Here is a 22,160-nt window from a genome sequence, read left to right on the forward strand (position 1 = left end):
TAATTTTTGTATTTTTAGTAGAGATGGAGTTTTGCCATGTTGGCCAGGCTGGTCTCGAACTCCTGACCTCAAGTGATCCACCCACTTCAGCCTCCCTCTAGCCTGCAATCAGTCTTGATTGCGCCACTGCACTCTAGCCTGGGCAACAGAGTGAAACTCTGTCTCACAAAAAGGAAAAAAAAAAAGAGGTTAATAGAGTGGTGTCATGCTGAATTGTTTAGCCTTAAAAAGATTAAAACCCAGGTAGCATTCCAGAATGGAGAAGAGAGGTTGTTAGGGGTTAGCTGTGGGCAGAATCCAGGATGAGTTTCTGCAATGACCTGGAAGTGGGGAAAGACAGCCTGAGCCTGCGCTTAAAAGGGTTTGGCTCCCAGCAACCATGGGGAGCTGGAAAACAACCAGCATACGTTTGGCCCAAGAGTAGAGTCCAAGGGTTGAGGCTAGAGGTGGAACCCACAGCCTTGAAAGGGAAAAAAGGCAGGGCCTGGGGAATGGGAGCAGAGCCAGGGGCTCTGCCTGGAATCCAAGGACAACTAACTGTGAACCACCCACCCGGTTCCAAGCACGCAGCATAGGGGCAAAGTTTGTAGTCTGTCAGTTCACTCTGTCATAAAAGCAGCTTTGTCAAGGACAAGCAAGCCACCCCATGGGAGTAGGGAACAGGGACAGAATAGATGAGTAAGGAGACTGTGAACCCAAGTTCCCACAAACTGTTCTCTGGTTAGCAGCCCATCCGTCCATAGGAAAGGGGAGCTTTGCTAGGGCTGCCTCCAAGGGTCCCATGCAGCCTCAGAATCACAGCTGCTGCTCCCTTAACTTTGTGTGCCAGGCTCTGTGCTAAACACTTCATTTATTATGTTAATAGTTTTTTTGAGATGGAGTCTTGCTCTGTCACCCAGGCCGGAGTGCAGTGGTGTGATCTCGGCTCACTGCAACCTCCGCCTCCCGGGTGGAGATTCTACTGCCTCAGCCTCCTGAGTACATGGGATTACAGGTGCCCGTCACCACACCCAGCTAATTTTTGTATTTTTAGTAGAGATGGGGTTTCACCATGTTAGCCAGGCTGGTCTCGAACTCTTGACCTCAGGTGATCTGCCTGCCTCTGCCTCCAAAGTGCTGGGATTACAGGCATGAGCCACCGTGCCCAGCCTCCCTAATTAATGGGTTTTACTTATGACTAAAAGAAATCAAGTCAGGTGTTTGTTTGGTTTTTTGAGACGGAGTTGAGCTCTGTCACCCAGGTTGGAGTACAGTGGTGCAATCACAGCTCACTGCAGCCTTGACCTCCCAGGCTCAAGCGAGCCTCCCACCTCAGCCTCCCAAGTAGCCAGGATCACAAGCATGCACCACCACACCCAGCTAATTAAAAAATTATTTTTGTAGGGACGAGGTCTTACTCTGTTGCCCCAGCTGGTCTCAAACTCCTGGGCTCAAGGGATCCTTCTGTCTTGGCCTTCTGAAATGCTGGGATTACAGGTGTAAGCCTGGCCTCAAATCAGATTATTTTAACAGGGTGATGCATTAGGAGGATATAGGATCATCTCTTTAAACTTGGGGCAGGAGGCAGCCAACCTCAGGAAAGGTCCAGAGGAGGGACTCCAGAGTGACTGGGATTCTCCAGCAACTCTTAGGTTCTTCCTGCCTCATTCTTCCTCCTTAGCTGACTGGCTTTTTCTGATACTCAGTCAGTAAAGCAGGGAGAAGAGGGCCACCCAAAGTTCCCATATTCCCATGTTATGGGTCCAACCACAGGAAGAAACTAAAGTTGGATCTGCTCTGATTTCTCAGGAAAAGCATGGGCCACCACAGGTCAGGTGTCCATTCTGGTTCCAATTAGCCATAGTGAGGGGAGAGGGCAGGCCACAGACAGAAATTTGACTGTGGTGGCTCTTCATGATGGCTCCAAGGAGGAAGATGGGGACTTCAGTGTGTGTATGGGTTTGAATTCAGGTTTGTTTGGCTCCAATGCTAAGGGCTGGCCCTGATGCAAAGGGCAGAGGCAGAGCTGTGTTCACCAAGCCCATACGGGACATGGAGACAAGCACAAAACACCAAGTTCCACATGAAAATAAAACTTTCATTTACCAAGGGAAACAGCAGTAGCTCCTGCCTTGTACTGAGCTCTCCAAAGACTAGGCAGGCAAGGTCCCTCTGGCCCCCTCTGGAAGTGGAAAGTGCTTGCCCTGGAGGACAGCAACAGAGCCAAGGTAAGGCCCTGCTCAAAGGTGAGCAGGGGTCTGGGCTGACTCCTTTCGGCCCTTGCCAGCGATGGGCCGGCCTCGCTCCTCCCAGATGGTGAGGCCATCGCAGGAGCAGATCTGCTTGGGGTTCTGGAAGAGGCCAGCGGAGCGTGCGATGATGCCGCAGGCCAACCTGCAGAAGAATGTGTGGTTAGGAGTGGATACTTGTTTACACCTCCACCCCTGGGCTCCTCATGCACCATCTGCAGAGCATAGCCTCCTGCAGGGGCCGACACCACTCACCTCTCCCCGGAGTTCCCTGTGATCTTGGATAAGGGATGGCCTCCCCGGCCGAGGTCATCTTCTCCCTCATCAATAATCAGGCTGCGGCCAATCACATCCCACACCTTTGAGGGGAGACGACAGCCTCAGACAGTGGACCCTGTTAGGAAGGGTGCCCACCTTCTTTTCCACCTTACCTTCAGTTGCTCATCCTCCATCCTGAAGATGGCACGGCCATCAGCATCAGCGCGGACATTGCCCAGGTCTCCACGGTGCTGGAATGAGACCCAGTGTGTGTATAGGGGGTGTGTGCCATGTGGTGCCAAGCTGCTATTTTCTGACTTCCTGATTCCACTGCCTCTTCCTGCTTCCCCAAAATACCCATTTCCTCCTGTGGGTACCAGTCTGGTGGAATCTGAGCTCTCCAAGGACTCGGCAGGCAAGGTCCCCTGGGCCCTCTCTGGAAGTAGAAAGTGGTCACTCCCTCCCTGGAACTGAAATCCTGGGCAGACTGACAGTGGGCTGAAAAGAGCCGGTGAAAGATTCCCCTGCCTGTGCAGTCATCCAGTTGGACCAGACTGTTTTTCCCGTGAGGCTATCGCCCAGCTCTGCTTCTCAGCCTCCAGTTAGCCCAGTTCTCCAGCTTCCTGATGGCTCTGTGAGCCCTTGGCTGTCTTTAATTCCCATAGGGGTAAGTTGGCCAAGCTTGGTTTCCCTGACGATTATAGCCTATGTCATTTCCCTGACTCCCAGATTCCAGCAACAGAAGGAAATGCAAAGGGCAAAGGGCCTGTCCTGGCCCCTAGAAGCTGGCTCTGCCCTCCTTCGCCTTTGAAGGTAATAAAAATTGTCATAACACACCAATGAGCACCTCCTAGGTCAGGCACACTCTACCAGGAATGGCGGGAGTATGCAGGGTCACCATCCTCAAGGGACCCAGAACAGATACAGAACAAATTAGGCGTCATGAGACACAGGGTGAATACAACAGTTGGTGTGTTTTGGGGTGACAGGGCCTTACTGGTGAGCCATAGAAACCCGCATCTGTGTCCTCAACCTGACATTTAGGGCAGAAACAAGTGCCTGTGCCAGTGTGGGTAGGCTCCCGTGACCTTGCTGCTGAGTAACCAGGCATCTCACTGTGCCACGAACTGAAGGGCGGGGAGAAGCGGCAGTTCTCCTTTATCTTGTTTTCCAGAGGGACATCTGCTGCCTGCCCCTGGTACTTTTTGTTATGCCCTGTGTTAGGGACTTGAATAGCAGAAAGATCAAGGCGGGGGAGGTGATACAGAGCCCTGAAGAGTGGCTTTTTGTTTTTTTGTTTTGATATGGAATCTCACTGCGATGCCCAGGCTGGAGTGCAATGGTGTGATCTTGGCTCATGCAACCTCTGCTTCCTGGGTTCAAGCAATTCTCCTGCATCAGCCTCCTGAGTAGCTGGGATTATGGGATTACAGGCGTGCGCTCCACCATGCCCAGCTAGTTTTTGTATTTGTATTTTTTATTTTTTTATTTTTTTGAAACAGAATCTTACTCTGTTGACCAGGCTGGAGTTCAGTGGCGTGATCTGGGCTCACTGCAACCTCCACCTCCCAGGTTCAAGCGATTCTCCTGTCTCAGCCTCCTGAGTAGCTGGGACTACAGATGCATGCCATCACACCCAGCTAACTTTTGTATTTTTTTTTTTTTTTTTTTTTGAGACGGAGTTTTGCTCTTGTTACCCAGGCTGGAGTGCAATGGTGCGATCTCGGCTCACCACAACCTTCGCTTCCTGGGTTCAGGCAATTATCCTGCCTCAGCCTCCTGAGTAGCTGGGATTACAGGCACGTGCCACCATGCCCAGCTAATTTTTTGTATTTTTAGTAGAGACGGGGTTTCACCATGTTGACCAGGATGGTCTCGATCTCTTGACCTCGTGATCCACCCGCCTCGGCCTCCCAAAGTGCTGGGATTACAGGCGTGAGCCACCGCGCCCGGCACTTTTGTATTTTTAATAGAGACAAAGTTTCACCATGTTGGTCAGGCTGATCTCGAACTCTTGACCTCATGTGACCCACCCACCTTGGCCTCCCAAAGTGCTGGGATTATAGGCATGAGCCATCACACCTTGCTTAATTTTTGTATTTTTAGTAGAGACAGGGTTTTACCATATTGGTCAGGCTGGTCTCGAACTCCTGACCTCAAGTGATCCACCTGCCTTGGCCTCCCAAAGTGCTGGGATAACAGTCATGAGCCACCATGCCTGGCCTGAGGAGTGTTTTGGGGACTGGGCAAAGGGGACAGCCCTTTGTGTGGCTAGAGGCATGACCCAGCAGCGGATCAAAGAGAGGCAGCCTTTCCAGGATCTTCCCTCAGCACACAGGCAGGGGGCAATAGGCCGAGGGTGGGGGTGGGGCATTGAATGTCCACACCAAGAAGCTAGGCCCAGCTTGTACTCTCAGGCACTGGGAGCCAAGATAGGTTTCAGGTAAGGGCATGGCCTGGTTACTCCAGGCTTCAGAACAATCCCTCTAGTACAATCTATGAAAAGGAAGGACTCGCGCGGGGTGAGAACAGAAGGGAGCTTAGAGATCAGTTAGGAGATGCGCGGCCGGGCGTGGTGGCTCACGCCTGTAATCCAAGCACTTTGGAGGCCAAGGTGGGCGGATCACCTGAGGTCGGGAGTTCAAGACCCGCCTGACCAACATGGTGAAACCCCGTTTTAAAAAAATAATAAAAAGAAAAAAGAAAAAGAAAAAAGAAAGGAGATGTACAAGGGACAACCAAGCTTGGATATAAATTCCCAGATGGAATTCTCTTCCTTCTGGGAAAAGCAGAGGCTGAAACCCAACAGTAACTTGCCCGTCACTGTGGCCTTAGCCGCTCAGCTCCTGCTCAGTTCTTCCGCATCAATATTAAGGGGTTGGGTGAGGTACAGCTACTGATGCCAGCCCCTTCTGATTTGCTGCCCCACCGGGGGCCCAGGAAGAAAACACAGGTCACAAGGCAGTCTCCTGCCCTTCAGAAACACTCACTCCCTGCCAATCCGTGCCTCCAGGGCTTTGCCTGGGCAGCTTCTCTTGCTGGGCCTGTCATTCCCACTCTTAGCCTCTCCACCTGCCTACTTCCTGCCCATCATCTTTCAAGGCTGCAGGAGGTAAAGGGCCTCTATGATGCACCTCCCTTGTGTGCAGGCTGAACCTAGTGTCACTTCTAAGATTAGGTTACAAAAAGAATGTGGCTTGAGTCTTGGATGCCCTTTCTCTCTTTCTTGCTCATTCACTCTGAGGGAAGCCAACTGCTGTGTTGTGAGCTGCCCTAGGGAGAGACCCATGTGGCAAAGAACTGATGTCTCTGGCCAACAGCCAGGGAGGACCCAGGGCCTGCCAGCAGCAACATGAGCAGACTTGGAAGTAGATTCTCCCCACCTGGAGCCCTGAGATGACTGCAGCCCCGAGAGTGACCCTGAGCTGCAGGCACCCAGCTAAGTCCACACAAATTCCTGCCCCAGAGACAGTAAATGTTTGTTTGTTTGTTTTTTCTCCACGCCCCGCCCCATAATGTTTGTTGTTTTAAACTCCTAACTTTGGAAATCATTTGGTTTGCAGCAGCAGATTACTAATTCACTGAGCATAAGCATGGCACTATGCAATGGACTCTATAGAAATGCCTCTCCAATTTCCCAGGGCAGGGAGTAAAAACTTTTGACCATTAGATATGTGACAGAGTGTCTGAGCATGGTGGCTCACACCTGTAATCCCAACACTTTGGGAGGCCAAGACAGGTGGATCACTTGAGGTCGGGAGTTCAAGACCATGCCTGTAATCCTAACACTTTTGGAGGCTGAGGTGGGAGGACCACTTGCGCCCAGCAGTTTGAGACCAGCCTGAGGAATATATTGAGACCCTATTTCTACCAAAAAAAAAAAAAAAAAATTAGCTGCACATGGTGGTATATGCTTGTGGTCCCAGCTATCAGAAAGATGAGGGGTGAGGCCGGGTGCGGTGGCTCACACCAGTAATCCCAGCATTTTGGGAGGCTGAGGCGGGTGGATCACGAGGTCAAGAGATCGAGACCATCCTGGTCAACATGGTGAAACCCCGTCTCTACTAAAAATACAAAAAATTAGCTGGGCATGGTGGCGCATGCCTGTAATCCCAGCTACTCAGGAGGCTGAGGCAGGAGAATTGCCTGAACCCAGAAGGCGGAGGTTGCGGTGAGCCGAGATCGCGCCGTTGCACTCCAGCCTGGGTAACAAGAGCAAAACTCCGTCTCAAAAAAAAAAAAAAAAGAAAGATGAGGTGTGAGGATTGCTTGAATCCATGAGTTCATGACTGTAGTGAGCCATGATCACACCACTGCACTCCAGCATGGACAACAGAGTGAGACCCTGTCTCAAAAAAGAAAAGAAAGAAAAGGAAAGAAGGAAGGAAAAGGAAGAAAGAGAAGAAAGGAAAAGCATGAAAGGTGACAGAACTGTCAAAAGTCCAAAAAATCAGTTACATGCATTAAGAAACACGTATCATGGTTTCATTTGTTTTGTGGCACAAAGTTGCAGACCCATCAAGATAGAAAATAGCACAGTCACAGCCAGGCGCGGTGGCTCATGCCTGTAAAACCAGCACTTTGGGAGGCCAAGGCAGGTGGATCGCCTGAGGTTAAGAGTTTGAGACCAGCATAGCAAAACCCTTTCTCTACCAAAAATTAAAAAATTAGCTGGGTGTGGTGGTGGGCACCTGTAATCCCAGCTACTCGGGAGGATGAGGCAGGAGAACTGCTTGAACCAGGGAGGTGGAGGTTGCAGTGAGTGGAGATCATGCCACTGCTCTCCAGCTGTGGTGATAAGAACAAAACTCCATCTCAAAAAAAAAAAAAGAAAGAAAGAAAATAGCACAGTCAGAGCCGGGCACAGTGGCTCATTCCTGTAATCTCAGCACTTTGGGAGGCCGAGGTGGGCGAATCACTAGAGGTCAGGCGGTCAAGACTGTCTGGCCAACCTGGTGAAACCCTGTCTCTACTAAAAATACAAAAATTAGCCAGGTGTGGTGGTGTGCACCTGTAGTCCCAGCTACTAGGGAGGCCGAGGCAGGAGAATCACTTGAACTCAGGAGGCAGAGGTTGCAGTGAGCCGGGATCACGACACTGCATTCCAGTCTGGGCAAGAAGAGTGAAACTCCATCTCAAAAAATAAAATAAAATTTATGGCTCACGCCTATAATCCCAGCACTTTGGGAGGCCGAGGCAGGTGGATCACAAGGTCAAGAGATCGAGACCATCCTGGTCAACAAAGTGAAACCCTATCTCTACTAAAAATACAAAAATTAGCTGGGCGTGGTGGCACGTGCCTGTAGTCCCTGCTACTCAGGAGGCTGAGGCAGGAGAATTGCCTGAACCCAGGAGGCAGAGGTTGCGGTGAGCTGAGATCGTGCCATTGCACTCCAGCCTGGGTAACAAGAGCGAAACTACATCTCAAAAAAAATAAATAAATAAAAAATAAAATAAAATAAAATTTAAAAATCAAATAATTAACTAACAGTACAACTAGTACTCAGATAAGGCAAAAATCATTAAGGCACACACAATTCCCTAAAGATTGGGAAAAGATTCTCTGCTGAAAAATGAAACTCTAGGACTAGGGGTGTTAGATAGCACCAGGGACGGCCTTTTCAATTTAGGTAAAACCCTCAACTTCTATATTTTCACTTCCTCCCGCTGCCTCTGCCCCTCAGGCAGATGAAGTGTTCACTCTAGGCTCCAGGGTCTCTTGCAGGCTCCTGCAAGGTTTATCTCACTGCCCAGAAACCATGGAATTCCGTGATCTCCCTCAAAGACTGTGAGCTCCTTGGGTCAGGAACTGGGGCTACTGTATCCCCTGGGCCTTGATCACAGGAAGTGTCAACAAATGTTTCCAAACTGAACAAAATAAAGTGAGAGGAAAAGACCCCACCAAAAAGAATCCCACTGTTAAGATCCCAAGTGCAGGCCAGGCACAGTGGCTCACACCTCTAATACCAGCACTTTGGGAGGCTGAGGCGGGCTGATCATCTGAGGTCGGGAGTTCGAGACCAGCCTGACCAACATGGAGAAACCCTGTCTCTACTAAAAATACAAAATTAGCCGGGCACTGTGGCACATGCCTGTAATCCCAGCTACTTGGGAGGCTGAGGCAGAATTGCTTGAACCCGGGAGGCAGAGGTTGTGGTGAGCCTCGATCTCGCCGTTGTACTCCAGCCTGGGCAACGAGGGAGAAACTCTGTCTCAAAAAAAAAAAAAAGGCCGGGTGCAGTGGCTCACGCCTGTAATTCCAGCACTTTGGAAGGCCAAGGCAGGTGGATCACAGGTCAGGAGATCAAGACCATCCTGGCCAACATGGTGAAACCCTGTCTCTACTAAAAATGTAAAAATTAGCTGAATGTGGTGGTGGATGGCTATAATCCCAGCTACTCGGGAGGCTGAGGCAGAAGAATCCCTTGAACCCTGGAGGCGGAGGTTGCAGTGAGCTGAGATTGCACCACTGCACTCCAGCCTGGCAACAAAGCGAGACTCCATCTCAAAAAACAAAATAAAAATAAAAATCCCAAGAGCTGCCTGCCCTGCCTCTGTGACCTTGGGTTCTCTCTCATCCCAACCCAAGCCCAAACCCAGAGAGACACTTACCCGGTCAGAGTCCTGGGGGCCCCCATGAGATGCTCCATCAGGGTTAAAGTGGCCCCCACAGCTAAGAAAGAAAGGAAACAGGTGGTCAGGAAAGCAGGTCACAGGCCAGGTGTCCTACCCTCTCATCTATCTGTATTTGTTTCATCCATTTATTCAACAAGCTGGCCTACTCTGTGCTGGGCTTTGGGCAGAGGGCACCAAAAAGAATCAGACATGGTACCTGTCCTCAATAAGCTTCAGGGGAGTCACAGATGAGTAAACAACTAGTTATATCACAGCATGACAAACACCATGGCATGGGGACCCTTCCTTTCCTGTGTCCAGGAGTTCCCTCCCATTTCGGAGGTAGTAAGGTGGTTATAAGCAGGACTTCAAGTTCAGATCTTTTTTTTTTTGTTAGATGGAATTTTGCACAGTGGTGCAATCTTGACTCACCACAACCTCTGCCTCCTGAGATCAAGCGATTCTACTGCCTCAGCCTCCTGAGTACCTGGGATTATAGCCATGTGCCACTGTGCCCAGCTAATTTTTTTGTATTTTTAGTAGAGATGCAGTTTCACCATGATCACCAGGCTGGTCTTGAACTCTTGACATCAGGTGATCTGCCTGTCTCAGCCTCCTAAAGTGCTGGGATTACAGCCATGAGACACTGCGCCCAGTCGAGGTCAGATCTTGACTCAAATCCCAACTCTACCTCTTACCTGCTCTGGACCTTTGGCAAATCGTTTAACCTCTCTGAGGCTCAGTTTCCACATTTGGAGGTTGTGCCTGTGTATATGTGCCTCACAGGGTATTCATGAAGGCCAAGTGTGAAAATGTGTAGCTGAGGATGCTACTGGGGAGACTTTAGACCACTCACCTGTTGCAGTTCTTTGTGAGGTCCCCGTACTGATGGACATGGAGTCCATGCAGCCCAGGCTCCAGGCCGTCAATAGTTCCCTCGATGAGGCAGCGCTCAGGGGTCAGTTGTAGGAAGCGCACCACCCCCTGCACAGTGCCAGGCCTCCCCAGGATGGCTACTGCTGCCCCTAGATTCTCTGCAAGGTATTAAAACACTTGGGCTGCCTTGCCACCTCACCCAGCACACCTCTTCAGGAGCTCGGGAAGGGCAGGGAGTCTCACATAATTTTCACACCTTTCTCAAAGCCACTGCAACCCAGAGCCCGAGACTCCTATGGTTAGATTTGTACCAGCTCTCAACCACCTCCCTCCCAGAGAGGCCAAGGCTAAAGCCATAGTGGTCACTCACGCAACTGGCCGCTGCCCATGCCCTTGAGTACTGCCTGCCGCCCCGTGCCTTCCAGGAGAGCCTGCACCTCCTGGCTGGGCAGAGTGGTGTGTACCAAGACCATCTGGTTCTCCAAGTGCACCTCCACATCCTGGACACCTGGTGAGAGAGAGAGGGAAGAGGACAACAGAGGCTGGCACCCACTGCTGGCAGCAGGGAACAGAGAAACACCCAGCGATTCTCCATCCCCATATCCACCGACTTTCCATGGCCAGAGGCAAGCTACCCTGCAACTGTGTAACCCTGAGTAAGCCTCTTCACTCAGAGTCTGCTTCTTTTCATACAAATAAGGATAATGCCACCTTGCCCTAAGGATTTCTGTGAGTCCTAATACATGCTAGGCATTATTTATAACTTTTGAAACATACATAATTTTTTTTTTTTTTTTTAGACAGAATCTTGCTCTGTCACCCAGGCTGGAGTGCAGTGGCATGATCTCAGCTCACTGCAACCTCTGCCTTCCAGGTTCAAGTAATTCTCCTGCCTCAGCCTCCCTAGTAGCTGGGACTACAGGCATGTGCCACTAGGCCCAGCTAATTTTTGTATTTTTAGTAGAGACAGGGTTTCCATGTTGGCCAGGATGGTCTTAATCTCTTGACCTTGTGATCCGCCATCCTCGGCCTCCCAAAGTGCTGGGATTACAGGCGTGAGCTACCATGCCCGGCCAAAACATACATAATTCTTTTTAAAGTGGTGTTTTTTAAGTGGGCTATCCATAGCAGCATTATTCACAATAGCCATAAGGTAAAAATAACCTAAATCCCCATCAACTAATGAACAGATAAAATGTGGTATCCATACAATGAAATACTATTCAAGGATGAAATGCTGCCGGGCACAGTGGCTCATGCCTGTAATCCCAGCACTTTAGAAGGCTGAGGTGGGTGGATCACGAGGTCAAGAGATTGAGACCATCCTGACCATGGTGAAACCTCATCTCTACTAAAAATACAAAAATTAGCTGGGCATGGTGGCATGCACCTGTGGTCCCAGCTACTTGGGAGGCTGAGGCAGAAGAATCGTTTGAACCCAGGAGGCGGAGGCTGCAGTGAGCCGAGATTGTGCCACTGCACTCCAGCCTGGTGACAGAGCAAGACTCCATCTCAAAAAAAAAAAAAGAATTAAATGCTGATACATGCTGCAACATGGACGGACCTTGAAACATTATGTTACGTGAAAGGCAGTCACAAAAGCCACATATATTATATAATGCCTGTACATAAGATGTCTAAAATAGAGACATCTAGAACAAAGACAGAAAATACTCTTCCTGTAGGAGATAGTTCAAATTTTTTTTTTTTTTTTTGAGGCAGATTCTCACTCTGTTGCTCAGGCTGGAGTGCAATGGTGCAATCTTGGCTCACTGCAATCTCTACCTCCCAGGTTCAAGCAATTCTCCTGCCTCAGCCTCCCAAGTAGCTGGGATTACAGTCATGCACCACCACACCCAGCTAATTTTTGTAGTTTTAGTAGAGATGGGGTTTCACTATGTTGTCCAGGCTGGTCTCAAACCCCTGGCCTCAGGTGATCTGCCCACTTCGGCCACCCAAAGTTTTAGGATTACAGGTGTGAGCCACTGCACTCAGCCAAAAAAAAAATTTTTTTTGAGGTGGTGTCTTGCTGTTGTTGCCCAGGCTGGAGTGTAGTGGTGCAATCTCTGCTCACTGCAACCTCTACCTCCTGGGTTCAAGCGATTCTCCTGCCTCAGCCTACTGAGTAGCTGGGATTACAGGTGCCCACCACCAGGTCCAGCTAATTTTTTTGTATCTATAGTAGAAACGGGGTTTCACCATGTTGGCCAGGCTGGTCTTGAACTCCTGACCTCAAGTTCCACCTTCCTCAGCCTCCCAAAGGGCTGGGATTATAAGTGTGACCCATCGTGCCCAGCCTCAGGATTTCTTTTGTAAAAAAAATTTTGTAGATGTGGGGTCTCAATTTGTTTCCCAGGCTGGTCTCAAACTTCTGGCCTCAAGAGATCTTCCCGCCTGGGCCCACCAAAGTATTGGGATTACAGATGTGAACTACCATGCCTGGCTTAGCATTTTATTTTATTTTTTTTGGAAACAGAGTCTCACTCTATCCTCCAGGATGGAGCACAGTGGTGCAATCTTGGCTCAATGCAACCTCCACCTCCTTGGTTCTCATGCCTCAGCCTCTCAAGTAGCTGGGACTATAGGCACATGCCACCATGACCAGCTAATTTTTGTATTTTTAGTAGAGACAGGGTTTCATCATGTTGGCCAGGCTAGTCTGGAACTCCTGACCTCGAGTGACGCTCCTGCCTCAGCCTCCCAAAGAGATTCCAGGGATGAGCCATCATGCCCAGCTCCTGCCTAGGACTTATCAAGTGTTGGAAATGTAAACCTAACAGTGGAGAGATGGTTGCACAACTCTGAATATAGTACAAACAGCTGAACTATATCCTTTAAATGGGTGATTTATTTATTTATTTATTTATTTTTTAAGACAGAGTCTTGCTCTGTCACCTAGGCTGGAGTGCAATGGCACAATCTCAGCTCACTGCAACCTCTGCCTCCTGGGTTCAAGCGATTCTTCTGCCTCAGCCTCCAAAGTACCAGGTACTAACTACAGGTGTGCGGCACCACACCCAGCTAATTTTTTGTATTTTTAGTAGGGACGGGGTTTTGCCACGTTGCCCAGGCTGGTGTCAAACTCCTGAGCTCAAGTTATCTGCCCACCTCGGCCTCCCAAAGTGCTGGGATTACAGGCATAAGCCACAACACCTGGCCTAAATGGGTGATTTTTACAGTTCATGAATTATATCTTTTTTTTTTTTTTTTTGAAACAGAGTGTTGGCCGGGCGTGGTGGCTCACGCCTGTAATCCCAGCACTTTGGGAGGCCGAGGCGGGTGGATCACGAGGTCAAGAGATCGAGACCATCCTGGTCAACATGGTGAAACCCCGTATCTACTAAAAATACAGAAAATTAGCTGGGCGTGGTGGCGCATGCCTGTAATCCCAGCTACTCAGGAGGCTGAGGCAGGAGAATTGCCTGAATCCAGGAGGCGGAGGTTGCGGTGAGCCGAGATCGCACCATTGCACTCCAGCCTGGGTAACAAGAGCAAAACTCCGTCTCAAAAAAAAAAAAGAAACAGAGTCTTGTTTTGTCACCTAGACTGGAGTGCAGTGGTGTGATCTCGGCTCACTACAGCCTCTGCCTCCTGGGTTCAAGCAATTCTCCTGCCTCAGCCTCCCAAGTAGCTAGGACTACAGGTGTGCGCCACCATGCCCAGCTAATTTTTTTTGTATTTTTAGTAGAGATGGCGTTTCACCATGTTGGCCAGCTGGTCTCAAACTCCTGACCTCAAGTGATCTGCCAGACTCAGCCTTTCAAAGTTCTGTGATTACAGACGTGAGCCACTGTGCCCAGGCTATCAATTATATCTTAATAAACCTGTTACACACATAAAAGGGAGGGACTATAGCCATCATCAGTAGTGTTGACATTTACTGGACACAGACTGTGAGCAAGGCCTGTGTTTGACCTGTCTTAACAGATTTGGTACTTCTACTAAGCCTGAGAGTTAGGTACAATGATCCCTATTTGACAGATGAGAAAGCTGAGGCACAGAAAGATAAGGAAACTTGCTCAAAGTCACACTGTAGTAAGCTGTGCAACTGGACCTCTGCCCATGCAGCCTAGCTCCAGAGTCCAGCACTTAACCCAGATATTCTGCTCACCCTAGGAAGCAGCACCTAGGCTCTAGGCTGGGTTAGGACCACACCCATCGTGGTCCTGTAGCAGCTCATGCTCCGCCCCCTGTAATTCACACTGCACTGACTACAGTCCTCTGTTTCACTCCTAGGCTGCCAGCTCTTTGAGGGCAAGAGCTCTGTGAGGTTCACAAGGGTCAAGTTCAAAAGTCAGTTGTCAGATGGCCAGGTGTGGTGGCTCAAGCCTGTAATCCCAGCACTTTGGGAGGTAGAGGCAGGTGAATCACATGAGGCCAGGAGTTTGATACCAGCCTTGCCAACATGTTCCTTAGCTAAGCAGCCATTCAATTTGATACTTAAGACTGGTGGCCGGGCGCGGTGGCTCAAGCCTGTAATCCCAGCACTTTGGGAGGCCGAGGCGGGTGGATCACGAGGTCAAGAGATCGAGACCATCCTGGTCAACATTGTGAAACCCCGTCTCTACTAATACAAAAAAATTAGCTGGGCATGGTGGCGCGTGCCTGTAATCCCAGCTACTCAGGAGGCTGAGGCAGGAGAATTGCCTGAACCCAGGAGGTGGAGGTTGCAGTGAGCCGAGATCGCGCCATTGCACTCCAGCCTGGGTAACGAGAGCGAAACTCCGTCTCAAAAAAAAAAAAAAAAAAAAAAAAGACTGGTAAACCTCGGAACGTGGCCAGGCCCGGCCTTGGTTGGCTCAGAGCCCAGTGAGGGAGAAAACAGAAGGCCAGACAACACAGAGTCACCAGAAGTCTTTATCTGGTGCCTTACAAACATGCTGAGGGCTGAAAACTGCCCTGGGTCCAAGAAAAAGGCCAGCTGTCTGCTCTCCTGGCAGGCGAGTTTTACGGGAAGTGGAGGGCTCATGCACCACCCCAAAACACATCGTCTAAGCAAACCCAGCTTCAACATTGTCCCCTCCAGCCTCCCACCAACCAGATCACCACATGTAAGCCCTTCCTCTCAAAATCCCCTAGGATTTATTGGGCTATTACTACATGTCAAAGACTTTTCTAAGTGCTTTTTTTGTATTAACTTGGTTACTCTTCAGGAAAATCCTCCAGAGTAGCTTCTATTATCATCCCCCGTTGAACACTGAAGAAACAGAGACACAAAAAGTTACATGCATGAAGTCTTAGTGCCATTAAGTAGCAAAGAGGGGATTTGAACTCTAGAGCTCATGCCCTTAACCACTATACAGAGTCCACCACTACCAGCTTCAGAAGCCATCTCATCTCATTCTCTCTCAGAATTGCTCTTTCCACTAAGTGTTCTGTGAACGCCATCCAGGCAACGCTTGCATGCTCATTTCCACCTGAGTGCAAGGGATGTGCCTAATACCCCTGTGAACTCTTCTCCCTAAAAAGCCCCAGTATCTGGTCTATACCTGCCGAATGACTGGGTAAATTTTTTTTTTTTTTTGAGACAGGTTCTCACTGTGTCACCCAGTCTGGAGTGCAGTGGCACAATCGCAACTCATTGCAGCCTTGACCTCCTGGGCTCAAGTGATCCTCCTCCCTCAGCCTCCCCAGTAGCTGGGACTATAGGAGTATGCCGCCATGCCCAACTAATTTGTGTATATTTTGTAGAGAATGGTTTTTGCCATGTTGCTCAGGCCGGTCTCAAACTCCTGGACTTGAGCAGCTCACCCAGCTCAGCGTCCCCAAAGTGCTGGGATTACAGGTGTGAGCCACTGAGCCGGGCGTGGATGAACACTTAACAGAATCAAAGGAAGCCAGTTCCCAGAGCCATGCTAATGGCTCTACCTTTCCAGATGTTTCTAATTGTGCCAGGTCACCTCCAGACCAGCTGGCCTTTTAAGAACCAGAAGCTACCCAGGATGGCATAGGGCCAGTGCTACTGTTTGCTTTGTCAACATTATGGTGTTTCCCAAGCAGGAACTGCATGTTTTCCAAGGAACTCCCTCAGTCTAACTGCTCAGTCTCCGGGGGCACAGGAGGTTCAGGACTTCAAGACAGGCAGTAAGAGCCCATCACAGGGCAAGCTGGAGAGCTGTACGCTAGGCTCTGCCCCCAGGTCTGTGTGTGACTCTGAGAACATTCCTTCCACTCTCGGGGGTTCGGTTTCTGCATCTGTAACATGGGAGTAGGGTTCAACTAATAGATTCACCTGGTCCCTCCCAGAGGCCTCTTGACTGTCCGCAGTAAATTTTACCCTGTTCTTACCTGCCACCCCTTGCAGGGACTTCCGAACCGCGTCCACACAGCTCTGACAGGTCATCTGCACCGCGAACTCCAACTGCAAGGGCGGCACGGACCAACCGATGATCACTGGGGAAGCGCCTTGGTATGACTTTGCTTCACCACCTACCCTATGACCACCACTCCACATAACCCTTCTTCAAGCACCTTCTTCATGATCACTCATGAGCATTCCAAGACCATGGTGTCACCTCCCCAACACTCACGCAGGCCCTCTGCTACCCTCGCACCCTAGTTTCACCCCGTGGCCCCAGGCCCCAACCCAGGTGCCCACTCCATCCCCTCTTCCCAAGGTAACAATCACCCCAGGGGCCAAGGCTCTCTGCCTGGCGAGGCTCCACAGGAAGCCTCGACCCTCACCGTGCAGAGGGTCCCCTGGGTCCCCGAGTCCGAGGCCATTCTGGACACAGTCACCAGCTCGAGACTCACAGCAGCTCCGGCGCAGGAGCGCCAACCAGCGCTGTGTCGCGGGGGCGGAGCCTCGAAAGCCACTCCTTAGCTCCGCCTCCTAGTGCGTGCGCGCGCCAGGACCTGCCCCTGTCTGCCAAAGGGTAGCGGCCGCGCAGGCGCACTCGGGCTGTCGGATCCCTGGTTGCCTTAGTAACCATTCGGCTTTCTGTTCACTTATGGCTGCTGCCGCCGGCGCTAACATGGAGCCCGCGAAGCCCGAGCATCAGCTCCAGCGGGTTTACCACCGATTGCTGCGTCCGTTGTCTCTCTTCCCCGCTAAGGCGACGTCCCCAGAGCCTCAGAAGCGCCCCCGACAGGAGGGCCGGATTCTGCAGTCCTTACCTCTCGCGAAGCTGACGGTGGCGTCGCTATGCAGCCAGGTGGCCAAGCTGCTAGCCAGCAGCGGGATGTCAGCGCGAGTGCCTCCTGAAGCCCGACTACGTCTCATCAGGGTCATCCTGGATGAGCTGAAGTGCAGCTGGCGGGAGCCGCCCACCGAACTTAATCTGAGCCACAAGAACAACCTGAAGCTCCGGAAGCGTCTTGAGGCTTACGTGCTGCTGAGCAGCGAGCAGCTCTTCTTGCGCTACCTGCACCTGCTGGTGACCATGTCGACCTCCAGAGGGGTCTTCACTGAATCAGCCACCCTTACCCGGTTGGCCGCCAGCCTTGCCAGGGACTGCACACTCTTCCTCACTAGTGCTAACGTCTATCGTTGCCTGCTCGCCGACTTCCAGGCCCTGCTGAAGGCAGAGCAGGCCTCTGGAAGTGTGGACAAGCTGTGCCCCGTCTGCCCCGCTGGGACGTTCAAGCTGTGTCCTATCCCCTGGCCTCACAGCACTGGCTTCGCCCAAGTGCAGTGCTCTAACCTCAACCTGAATTACCTCATCCAACTCAGTCGTCCACCAGAGTTTCTCAGTGAGCCTGGAAGGATGGATCCAGTGAAGGAATTGAAGTCCATCCCTCTGCTGAAGAGGAAAAAGCCTCTCCACTGGCTGCCCTCCTTAGGAAAGAAGAGAGAAATCGACATCAGTTCCTCACCGATTGTGTCGCTGCCCAGCTATCCTGTGTCTCCTACCAGCAGGGCTTCCCACTCGCCTTTCTACTCCGAGCTCCGGAGAAGCCAATCCATGCCCTCCCTGCGTGAGGGCTGGAGACTGGCAGATGAGTTGGGCCTTCCTCCACTCCCGTCTTGCCCCTTAACCCCACTGGTCTTGGCTACAGAGAGCAAACCAGAGCTGACTGGGTACATCGTGGCTGAGGATCTGAAGCAGTTGGTAAAGAACATGAAATTGGAGGGGACTCGCTACCCACCACTGGACTCAGGCCTGCCTCCTCTCCTGGGGGTTGTGACCCGTCCCCCAGCTGCAGGGCATCACCTGGAGGAGCTGGAGAAGATATTGAGGAACCTCCAGGAGGAAGAAACCTCTGGGCAGTGGGACCCCCAACCACCCAATTCCTTTCCACTTCACCCACAGCCAGTGACCATTACTTTGAAGCTTAGAAAGGAGGTTGTGGTCCAGGTGGCTGCCGTACAGGTGTCTGATAGAAACTTTTTAGACTCTTTCCACGTTGAGGGGGCCGGAGCCCTATATAACCATCTGGTTGGTGAACTGGATCCTAAAGCCATTGAAAAAATGGATATTGATAACTTCGTTGGCAGTAGTACCAAGGAGGTCTATAAGGAGTTGATGAGCCGGGTCTCTGCTGACCACTTACATTTTGATCAAGGGCCTCTAGTTGAGCCTGCAGCAGATAAAGACTGGTCGACCTTCCTGTCCTCAGCCTTTCTACGTCAAGAAAACCAGTATCGAATCATCAACCCTGAGCTGGTTGGACTTTACTCTCAAAGAGCAAACACTTTACAGTCCGATGCTGAGAAGATGTCCCCCTTCCCATCACCCCAAGCTACCAAAAGCTGGGAGAGGTGGTCAAACAAGCCCTCCTTGATGAACTGGTGGAAAACCACCTTGTCTGTGGATGACTACTTCAAGTACCTTACCAACCATGAAACAGATTTCCTTCATGTCATCTTTCAAATGTATGAAGAAGAGGTTCCTGGGGAGACTGCGGCCCCTGTCAATGAGTCCCTAGAGATTCAGCACCCTCCCCCATTGCTAGAAGATGAAGAACCAGACTTTGTGCCAGGAGAGTGGGATTGGAACACTGTGCTGGAGCACAGGCTAGGAACTGGGAAAACCCCCCACCTGGGAGAATCACACAAAATCCTGAGCCTGCAGAAGCGTCTGCAACAACTGTGGTCTGTGCTTGAGGTCCCCGACAAAGACCGGGTGGACATGGCCATTAAGTACAGCTCCAAAGCCCGTCTGAGACAGCTGCCTTCATTGGTGAATGCCTGGGAGCAAGCCCTGAAGCCCATTCAGCTGCGGGAGGCATTGCTAGCGAGACTAGAGTGGTTTGAGGGACGAGCTTCCAACCCCAACCGCTTCTTCAAAAAGACCAACTTGAGCTCCAGTCACTTACTGGAGGAGAATCAGATCCGCAGCCAACTCCACAGGAAGCTCAACTTAATGGAGTCTTCTTTGGCTTCCCTCCTGGAGGAGATTGAGTCAATCTTTGGCGAGCCAGTGATCTTCAAGGGGCGGCGCTACCTGGACAAGATGAAGAGCGACAAAGTGGAGATGCTCTATTGGCTGCAGCAGCACCGGCGGGTTCGCCATTTGGTCTGGGCCCTGAAGGCCCCCCCACCAGTCAGCCCTGTTCAAGAGCTCAGCAGCCAGCCTTTGGTAGCTCCTAGAAATACCCGTATCACCCCTTGACCAGGCCCAGTGCCCTCAAATGCCTCCCTTACCCCCAAATGACCAGCAGCTCATCTAGACCTCTTTACTGTTTTGGAAGAAGAAATATTTGTCTATATCTGTGAGTGCAGGGTTCAGGAACATTATGCTTCCAACTATGAAGGGACTGGGACTAAAACTATTGTTGTCACAGTGAAATCTCGTAAAAGAGCCCCCAAGCCTAGTAGTCTCATTATGTCAAGCATTGCACAATACAACCCAAATCTCTTATATCAAAAGAACTGAGGGCCAGGCGTGGCAGCTCACGCTTGTAATCCAAGCACTTTGGAGGCCAAGGCGGGCGGATCACCTGAGGTCGGGAGTTCAAGACCAGCCTGACCAACATGGTGAAACCCCGTCTTAAAAATAAAATAAAAGAACTGAGACCTTGGAGTTCATTGTAGTGGGAAAGGTCAGACAGGCAGTTGATCTTTGGACAAACTCACTTTAGCATTCCTTTCACACTACATTAAATTAATTGTCACACAACACTAAATCGTCACCTCTTTTAGTTCTCACACACTATTAGAAAGCTAAAATTAATTAAAATGTTACCAGTTACATGCATATGGTACAAAGTATATCAGGATGTGTACTAAAAAGTAAATCTTCCCATACCTACCTCCAGTATCTCAGTTTCCTGTTGTGGGGATAAGTGTTACAATTTGTTTTGTTTTGTTTTGTTTGAGATGGAGTCTCACACTGTCACCTGGGCTGGAGTGCAGTGGTACAGTGGTGCAATCTCGGCTCACCGCAACCTCTGCCTCCCAGGTTCAAGCAATTCTCCTGTCTCAGCCTCCTGAGTAGCTGGGATTGCAGGTGCTTGCCACCACACCTAGCTAATTTTCCGTATTTTTAGTAGAGACAGGGTTTCACTATGTTTGCCAGGCTGGTCTCGAATGCCTGACCTCGTGATCCACCCACCTTGGCCTCCCAAAGTGCTGGGATTACAGGCGTGAGCTGCCACCCCAGCCTACAATTTTTAAATTTAATTTTTATTTTTTGAGACAGAGTCTCATTCTGTCACTCAGACTGGAGTGCAGTGGCATGATCTCGGTTCACTGCAACCTCTGTCCCTCAGGTTCAGACGATTCTCCTGCCTCAGCCTTCTGAGTAGCTGGAATTACAGGTGCATGCCACCATGCTCAGCTAAATTTTGTATCTTTAGTAGAGACAGGGTTTCACCATGTTGGCCAGGCTGGTCTCAAACTCCTGAGCTCTATCAATTAGCCTCAGCCTCCAAAAGTGCTGGGATTATGGGTGTGAGCCACAGCACCGGGCCTTTTTTTTTTTTTTTTTTAATTTTAGAGATAGGGTCTTGTTCTGCTGCCCAAGCTGGAGTGCAGTGGCCTGATCATAGCTCACTTCTAGCCTAGAACTCTTAGGCTCAAGCTATCCTCCTGCCTCAGCCTCCAGAGTAGCTGGGACTACAGCTGCTCACAACCGCACCTGCCTAATTTTTTAAGTTTCTTCAAAAATATATATTTTTGAGGCCGGGCGCGGTGGCTCAAGCCTGTAATCCCAGCACTTTGGGAGGCCGAGGCGGGCGGATCACGAGGTCAAGAGATCGAGACCATCCTGGTCAACATGGTGAAATCCCGTCTCTACTAATACAAAAAATTAGCTGGGCATGGTGGCACGTGCCTGTAATCCCAGCTACTCAGGAGGCTGAGGCAGGAGAATTGCCTGAACCCAGGAGGCGGAGGTTGCGGTGAGCTGAGATCGCGCCATTGCACTCCAGCCTGGGTAATGAGCGAAACTCCGTCTCAAAAAAAAAAAAAAAAAAAGGCCGGGCGCGGTGGCTCAAGCCTGTAATCCCAGCACTTTGGGAGGCCGAGGCGGGTGGATCACGAGGTCAAGAGATCGAGACCATCCTGGTCAACATGGTGAAACCCCGTCTCTACTAATACAAAAAAAAAAAAAATTAGCTGGGCACGGTGGCGCGTGCCTGTAATCCCAGCTACTCAGGAGGCTGAGGCAGGAGAATTGCCTGAACCCAGGAGGCGGAGATTGCGGTGAGCCGAGATCGCGCCATTGCGCTCCAGCCTGGGTAACAAGAGCGAAACTCCGTCTCAAAAAAAAAAAAAAAAAAAAAATGTATACATATATATATATTTTTGGCCGGGCGCGGTGGCTCACGCCTGTAATTCCAGCACTTTGGGAGGCCGAGGCAGGTGGATCACGAGGTCAAGAGATCAAGACCATCCTGGTCAACATGGTGAAACCCCATCTCTACTAAAAATACAAAAATTAGCTGGGCATGGTGGCACATGCCTGTAGTCCCAGCTACTTGGGAGACTGAGGCAGGAGAATTGCTTGAATCCGGGAGGCAGAGGTGGCAGTGAGCCGAGATCGCACCATTGCACTCCAGTCTGGGTAACAAGAGCGAAACTCCGTCTCAAAAAATAAATAAATAAAATAAAAAAATAAAAATATATGTTTTTTAGGGCCAGGTATGGTGGCTCACGCCTATAATCCAAGCACTTTAGAGGCCAAGGAGGGTGGATCACCTGAAGTTGGGAGTTCAAGACCAGCCTGACCAACATGGTGAAACCCCATCTTTAAAAAAAAAAAGTGCACATATATATATATATGTGTGTGTGTGTATATA

General features: G+C 50.5%; 2 protein-coding genes across 2 annotated transcripts; one reads left to right on the plus strand and one right to left on the minus strand.

The window, feature by feature from the left end:
• Positions 1-2,056: 2,056 nt before the first annotated feature.
• Positions 2,057-16,774, minus strand: CCS (copper chaperone for superoxide dismutase). The gene is made up of 8 exons (XM_012436961.3): positions 16,662-16,774; positions 16,266-16,338; positions 10,348-10,485; positions 9,958-10,135; positions 9,099-9,159; positions 2,660-2,737; positions 2,484-2,587; positions 2,057-2,373 (listed from the first exon to the last, which is right to left on the minus strand). The coding sequence occupies exons 1-8, from the start codon at positions 16,698-16,700 to the stop codon at positions 2,220-2,222; spliced, it is 825 nt and encodes a 274-aa protein (XP_012292384.1). The 5' UTR covers positions 16,701-16,774; the 3' UTR covers positions 2,057-2,219.
• Positions 16,775-16,900: 126 nt separating this feature from the next.
• Positions 16,901-19,788, plus strand: CCDC87 (coiled-coil domain containing 87). Its single transcript, XM_012436962.3, has one exon. The coding sequence runs from the start codon at positions 16,928-16,930 to the stop codon at positions 19,529-19,531; it is 2,604 nt and encodes an 867-aa protein (XP_012292385.3). The 5' UTR covers positions 16,901-16,927; the 3' UTR covers positions 19,532-19,788.
• Positions 19,789-22,160: the final 2,372 nt, after the last annotated feature.

The sequence above is a fragment of the Aotus nancymaae genome, unplaced genomic scaffold (genome assembly GCF_030222135.1).
Source record: "Aotus nancymaae isolate 86718 unplaced genomic scaffold, 86718_ANA_hifiasm-v0.15.2.pri h1tg000059l, whole genome shotgun sequence".
Taxonomy (NCBI): domain Eukaryota; kingdom Metazoa; phylum Chordata; class Mammalia; order Primates; family Aotidae; genus Aotus; species Aotus nancymaae.